The sequence below is a fragment of the Strix aluco genome, chromosome 12 (assembly GCF_031877795.1).
Source record: "Strix aluco isolate bStrAlu1 chromosome 12, bStrAlu1.hap1, whole genome shotgun sequence".
Classification (NCBI taxonomy): Eukaryota; Metazoa; Chordata; class Aves; order Strigiformes; family Strigidae; genus Strix; species Strix aluco.
In genome coordinates, this window is record NC_133942.1 from 26,205,885 (window position 1) to 26,213,326 (window position 7,442).

Sequence of the window (7,442 nt, forward strand, 5' to 3'; positions counted from 1 at the left end):
AAAACACAAGGATGAACAGAGTGAGCTTTGAAATGCTCCTGTGAGCACCGCAGTTTATTGGGCTGCAAGAGAGGAGGCCTTGTTTCCATGGTAACAGAAGACTTAGAAGACAGCCAACACTAATAAATTGCTCCCAAAACCCCAACTGAGAAATTCGGTGGAAGCCGGGTTTAAGATACAGTGGACCCCTTTCTAGTTAGAAAAGCTCTGCTTTAGAACTTATTTCCATATTCTAAAAACTGAATGTGCAAAGCACTGGGGAAGCTTTCAGCAAGTTCTGTACAAGGCACCAATATTGCAGTAGAGCCCAAAGCCCCTTGTGCAGAAAGAATATTTTTGTAAATTGCTTCCCAACTCAAAAAGAAGAAAAAAGGAAAATGTGAGCATCAGAGAGCTGATACAATCAGGACACTCACTGACTCCAGGAATTTACACAGGTCTGCAACTTCACCTTAAACTATCCAAGAGAAAACTGATTTACAGGACGAATATTTAAAGCATTTAAAATACAATTCACTCACTCGAGGAAGATAACCCAATAATTTAGACGCATGCTCTTTCAAGAGTTTCTGTCTCTCTTCTTCAACAATTGCACGGATGTTTTCTTGTCTTCTCTCATCTAACTTTCTTTCTTCAAGTTCACGCTCCTACAATAAGCAAGTTTTCATAACTGTTCAGTTTCAGCTCTGTGAACATTTGTTTCCACCAATATCCACCATAGTATAAAGAGAAAATTTTTTTAGTGGAGTAAATTTTGAACTTTCACTGATTAACTCCTGGTCACAGGAAATTCATTTGAAAATGGAAAAGTGTACGTAAAAAACCACAAAGCACTGTTTAAACAATACATGTTTGGTAACTAGAAAAAAAAAAAATCTCAAAGGAAAAGACTGAATGGCAAGACCAAGACATGGGGCTCGGTCTGCTACATGTTTGGTCTCATACTAGAAGCCCTTTTAAAGCCAGTAAAGTGATAAATTCAGGTTCCTCCTTGGCTGTCAGACAAGTTAGTCTGTTCCTGCCCTACTGTTCTAATCCAGGAAAGGGAGAAATAGGCATGTATTCTCATGCTGATGACTTCCATTTCACATCACACATATGATTTATACCCTATAAACAGGTCCAAAAACTGCAGTATAGGATTCCATGACTTGTTTTCAGGCTGGGACTTCCCCTTCTCACACATCATGATCAGTGCTGCTGATCAGGGGCGCTGAACTGGACACCAGTTGTGTCGCTGCTCCCATGGCTCCTGAACCACAGAATCGTTTAGGTTGGAAAAGACCTTTAAGATCATCGAGTCCAACCGTAAATACTTCAGTCCCTGAAGAGTTATTTGCAGAGCATGTCAGGTATACAGGGGTTGAGGGATGTTGCTGACTAACCTCTTGAGCTACAAAGTTAGCTCTAAAAAGACTTTTTTCTTGTCAGCACACCAAGACAAATGCCTGCTTCTGTCCTGCACGTTTCTCTGTGACTCCCCCGTCACCTCTCCCTAGTAACAACAGCCTTGTCACTTAGGACAGCAGAAGTGTTCTCATATTGAAACGCTTTGGCTCAAACCAAAGGTGAGTACGAAAACTCTTACTTTATCTGCAATAAACTGTTTGCGACGATCTTCAAGAAATTTTTCCACAGCCCTTCTGTGTTCAAGCTGTTTCATTCTTCGTTTCTGAGCATTCATCTGTTCAATGCGATCATCCTCTGCAAACTTGGCCAACATCTGTTGTCTGAAGGCTTCTTCCTCTTCTCGCATAGCTTGTTGCACTGTCTTCTTTAAAGCAAATTGCTCTTCATATGTTCGCCTTAAGTCTAGGCGTTGCCTTATTCTCTTTTCAATTTCTGCCTATAAAGGAAATTTAATAAAACGCTGTATTACCGGACATACCTTGGAAAATTTTGATGGTCAGCAGCCATCTACTTGATTTATCTTAGAAGGTAGCAGCTATAATAAATTTATTCTAACATAAATAACTGCAGCAAACACTCCGTAACTGACAGTGCTCTCCAGTATTAACCACTTTGACAAATGTCTCCAGAGTCTCAAAACTAAGTCCAAAACAAACGATTATTTTTTTCCACTAGCACGAAGTGAATTGAGACAGCGGCCTGAACAACTCTCTAAAAATAACAGTGTTACGTATCTCAGCCTATGTTACATTTTGGTTGTCACCCATAGCAAGGTAAGACCGAGTGTGGGCGGGCCCATAGGAAAAAGCAAACCGAAATGCAAAACGCAAGCAGTGAATTAACCTACTTAGCTTAAACCTGAACTGGAAAGTTACCAGCATTCTCCTTCGCAAGATAAATAAATGTATAAAGGAGATCATAAGGGTATTCAAAACCTTCATTTGTCTTCCTGGTTGAAATTAAAACATAAATACATTAGGAACAGCAAAGGAAACTCAAACGACAAAACTTTCCCTCCAAAAACTAAGACTAAGAACCATTTAAGAATTAGTGTTGAAAATGGACACTTTGTGCCAGAACAGAATTGAAAACAATTCAAATTCATTTAATACACCTAAAACCATGTCAGAATTAAGCTTTTTGCTTTGGGACAGCTCACAGACCAAAATGGGCTCAAGGACTCCCTCAGAAACATCCCAAAGTCACAAATAACACTGCAGACTTAGCAAATCCAAAGTGGGGAAAAAACACAACCCAACCCAGGCCAGTCCATGAACAATCCTGCCAGCTTGTTAGAGGAAAAGTTGTGGAAAGGGCGGTTAAATGGCCTCTGAAGAGCATCCTCAGAGCAGGAGGAACTGCATGTGGAATATACTCTTGCTAAATGTCCTTTAAGCATCACAACTCCAGTGATAATGTACAGAGAGAGGAGGAGTGCTGCTCCATCACAAAGACATCAGAAGAAGTGAAGGGACAGAGGAAGACTCTATGAAATACTGACTCCTGCATTCACTTTATTATTTTCTAGATCAGCAATTCAAAATGGTTTCATTTTCTCCTTAAATTTTCATACCTGGTCTGTTTAAACTAGATTAGTCTACCCACAGCTACAAGTGCTCCATAAATTATGTTTTCCTGCATATATGCTACTATTTTTATTTTATAAAAGTTTCTTCTAGACCAGCTCCACTAACCTAAATGTTCTGCAGGAATTATGGCAAGGTTAGAATACTCCTCTCCACTTGCATGTTCCCTTAACAGTTTATGCAGAGGTACACACAACATACATACAACATATAACAAACCCGGTATCTGACAAGTACCAAAATATCCATAAACGTTTAAGCAGAAGTCCAGGGAAAGTGAAATATTCCACCCCTCCAACAGACAGGTACTACTGCATCTACCTGCCAGCGCTTACCATCTCCTTCTTCCTTTCTGTCTCCGCTTGTTCTTCCAGATACAGCTCTTGGCGGATTTGTTCCAGTTCTTCACGCTTCCGTTGTTCTCTTTCCAGATTCTGGGCCATCTATTACAAGACGGAAAGATTTCTAAATGAAAGACAAAAAATGTACAATAATTTTTTCTGCAGGTTCAGTTTTTGATACCATGCTTTGAAGTCTTTGTTTTTTCTCCTCAGTGTCTCGAACTTTAGCCATCCAATCTTCTTCTCTTTGTCGCTGAATGTTGGCAAACTCCGTAATTTTCCTATTTTCTTCTTCCATCTCTTCCAGTTTCCTTCTCCTCCAGATAGCTTGTTCTTTTTTAAATTCTTCAATATCATTCTGAGTTGCTCTCATTTTATCTAACTTCAGTTGTTTTACCCTGTAGAAGATAGAAAAAAACGTAGTTACTTAACATACTGCAAATAACACCAAACAGACCATGGACTCATCATTAACAATATATTCCAGAGACTAAGATTTAAATGACTCCTTACCCATTCAGCTGGAAACTAGATACCTAAATTGAAAACACTTATTAAGGAATTGTTCCAAAAAGGGAATCTCATGTCTAACATTTTTCTTCAGGGGGGGCAGACTGTATACATAGGTACTCACTACTACTCCGTTTTATACACGCTCCACCAAAACAGAAAGAAAAGGAGGAAGCCCAAAAGTCTAATAGCACCAGAATCTCCTAAACTATTTATTTATACTAAACTCTTCCCTACCACTTCACCCTCAGAAACCTCCATTCCCATCCCTGTCCACAGCACGTCTCATGAAGAGGTTGGGACTTGAGGCGAGGCAGAATTTGGTGATTTGCAGTCATTTCCAACACGATGGGCCCAATGGAAGCACTCCTTGAGATAAGCCAGACTTCATATTTGGGAAACAAGGACACAAGACTGACTGGAATGACACGAACATTCTGATGTTTGAACAGCAAAATCCGTGCAAGTCAGTCTCGTTAGTAAAATGTGATCAAGGAAAATTAAAATGGGCCTTAGTCTATGAAATAAATGTATACAGATTAGTTTTCCATACAAAACTACGAGTTGTTGTGTTTTAAATGAATAAATAATAAAAATTCAAAGTAACTAACATTTGGTCTTCCTCATAGATCTTTCTTACAATTTCATCAATCATGAGTTTCTCTCTTAGAAACTCTTTGTAAGCATCCTGCTTCTTCTTCTCTTGTTCCTCAAGTTGTTTCTCCAGTTCTTGCTGATATATTATTTTCTCCTTGTTTCGCCTCAGTTCTGCAGAACTTTCTTCTTTTATTACCCTTTCATACTCTTCTTTCATCTTTTGGGCTATTTCACACTCACATTTCTATAGGGGGAAAAGCAATGCAAGATTCCTTTTTACTCCCACTAATACAAGTTGTAATGAAAAAATACACAGTCTAAAAAGGAATTATACTATACTGCATTACAGAAGAGGAATGTTTCCTACCTCAGTCTATAAATATAGCACCTTAATGTGCTTAATGGCTTAATTCAATAAGCAGAACCCTTGAAGAGAACCCTCAATATCTAAACAACTTGAGAAATAACAATAGTTAAAGGAAGCTATGTACTAACAAAGGCAAAGTAGAGCATTCAGCGTGAGCGAACCCAGCTCACATCAGCACAACGACTGCAGTGTGGTTGGACTATGGAGAACATCCTCAATAAACATGTTGTTTTTACAGCAATTTGTGTAAACTAAATTTTGTATAAAACATTAATGTAATCAGAATCATCTCCTTCATCACCAATATTGTTCTATACATAAAAGTTCACAATTCTTTCTGAAATTATTCAAATATATGTTTAATAATAGTAACAACTTTTAAGAGTCTGCTTCTGAGGTAAGGATTCACCACAATAAACCCTCGCTGTACAAAACGTATCATGGTTTTAACTTGGATAAATATTATAAAACCAGTAAAATGAAAACTATACCCATTCATACAGCTTAATTCACTACTACTCTGAGTGCAGTGACAAAGTAAACCTTCTTATAGCTGGTTATTACCAGCTAATTAGTTCTTCATAACACAAAACATATTTTCAGTAAACACTGAATGCCTAAACCTAGCAATATTTTAGATAAAAAGGTCAGCTTCAAAGGAAGAATTTTCAGTAGAACCCATATAAAGAGTTACAGCACTCGGGTGCTGGAATACACTGTGAAGCTAATTACCATTTTCTCACACTGTATAGCTTCTTTTTCAGCGATCTGTGCAGCTCGTTCTTTATTCATGTAAGCAGATTTTAGCTTTTTTTCTAATTCTCGAAGTTCAAGACTGTGGGGGGAAGAAAATAAATGTGTCCTATTAGTAAGTACCTATGGGAAAAGAAATTGAAATTTCCATCACTATTTAAACACAATTGAAAAAATATATTTTTCAGAGAAAAACCCAATTTTAGGTGAAAAATATTGCTCTAGTAAAAGAGCAGAAAAAATACCTGTTTTAAAACAAGTTATCTATATTTGTACATATCCTATCAATAGTTTTGCATACTTTACATCTACCTTCATAAATACATGCACATATATATAAACACCTATGCTTATAGATATGTGTAAATGTACACGTATAAGCATATATTCAAAAACTTTGCGGATCAGAGTTTCTCTCTTACTGACAAAATTTCCCTAAAATTAACTTTTTATCATACCTTGATCTTAAAATAACTTTTCCTTCCAGGACAAATTTCCACTTCTGCCGCAACTTTCCCAAAGTCTGTCTTGTCCCCGCTACGTCCCCTGACGCCGTTCAGCCGCCACCCCTCCCTTCCCTCGGCTGTCTCGCCTTCACCCCAACACTCTTTAGTGACACTGCTCACTGACATCTGGAGCAACCCTCTGATCACAGCCCGCTCCTAGGCATTTCTCCAAACCCACCTTTTGCTAGGATTTTTTCCAGTTACCATCTCCTCCGCTGCACAAATTCAAAAAGTTAAAGCCTATTCTAAAGAGTAAATCACGTATCTGGTTTTAGCACACTAAAACCTCCTCTCAGTTGCTTGAAAACAGCTCGTGCTACAATCTTACTGCATCTAAGGTCCTGTCCACAATGCGATCCAAGAAAAATAACAAACGAGCAGGAGGTACACAACCGACTGAAAACTGCTATAAACAGACTTTTCAGCGTTGGGAGTGATTTACAGCAACAGCTAGCTAAATAAAGCAGTGAGATTTTTGAAGCACTACCTGTTCTCTCTTACTTGCTGCCTCAACTTTTCGTCTTTACGTTTTTCATGGTTCAGCCTCGCCAGCTCAGCTGCCAGCCTTTCTTCTTGCTCCAGCTGCAGGTCTCTCCGCTTTTTGTTCTCTTCTGCCTAATCAGAACAGTTTCCATACGGACTCTCCTCCGCGCATCCGCGCACACAATCGGAAGCGGGCAAACCGCCAGACCCCGCAGCCAGCGCATCCTTTTTAGAGGAGGCGGCTTTGGGAAGGCAAAGCCCGGTGGAGCTCTCCGGCGCCTTCTCGCAGCCGGACACGCGGGTCCCCGTGCGCACACACCCGCGGAGGCCCCCGGCGCTCCGGGCCAGCCCCGGTCCCGCCGCCCCCGGCCCTTACCCGCAGCGCGGCCTCCTCCAGCCGCCGCTCGCGCTCCAGCGCGGCCCACAGCCTGGCGGCCCGCCTCCGCCCGCTGCGCTCCTCCTCCGCCGCCGCCAGCCCCGCGCCCCGCTGCACGGATGCCTGCGGGCGACAAGAGAGCGGCGGTGGGTGCCGCAGGACAGGCGCGGCCCGGGGCTCCGCTCCCCCCGCCGCCGCCCGCCCGCTCACCATCTCGCCCTCCCGCCGCCGCCGCGCTGCCATGGCAACGAGCGGGGCAGCTCCGCGGGACGGAGCAGAATGGCTTCAACTTCCGGGGCGAACCCGCCGCGCTGATTGGCCGCGAGGCCGACCCGACCCCTACACGTGACCCGGAGTGGGCGGGGCGAGAGCGGCGCCGTCGCCGAGCAACCGGCGCCAGCGGCGTGGCCTGGGCCCGGCGCAGCCCTTCGGCCGCGCCCCGCGGAGCCAACCCCGGCTCTAGAGAAGCAGGAATCGGTAAAAGCGGAGCATAGGGAGGTGAAAGAATTACCA

At 42.2% G+C, this 7,442-nt stretch overlaps 1 protein-coding gene across 2 annotated transcripts in view; it reads right to left on the reverse strand.

The window, feature by feature from the left end:
- The window catches only part of MNS1 (meiosis specific nuclear structural 1), an 8,756-nt gene extending 1,578 nt beyond the window's left edge, over nt 1–7,178 (reverse strand). The window contains exons 1-9 of one of the 2 annotated variants that reach the window (XM_074837239.1): nt 7,140–7,178; nt 6,930–7,052; nt 6,558–6,685; nt 5,544–5,646; nt 4,459–4,688; nt 3,519–3,735; nt 3,332–3,439; nt 1,589–1,846; nt 522–647 (exon numbers count right to left, since the gene is read on the reverse strand). In XM_074837239.1, coding sequence (XP_074693340.1) covers nt 522–647; nt 1,589–1,846; nt 3,332–3,439; nt 3,519–3,735; nt 4,459–4,688; nt 5,544–5,646; nt 6,558–6,685; nt 6,930–7,052; nt 7,140–7,172 — 1,326 coding nt within the window. In that variant the 5' untranslated portion in view covers nt 7,173–7,178. Of the gene's footprint in view, nt 1–521; nt 648–1,588; nt 1,847–3,331; nt 3,440–3,518; nt 3,736–4,458; nt 4,689–5,543; nt 5,647–6,557; nt 6,686–6,929 lie in introns of both variants that reach the window. The other variant, XM_074837238.1, reaches the window with a different exon arrangement.
- Nucleotides 7,179–7,442: the final 264 nt, after the last annotated feature.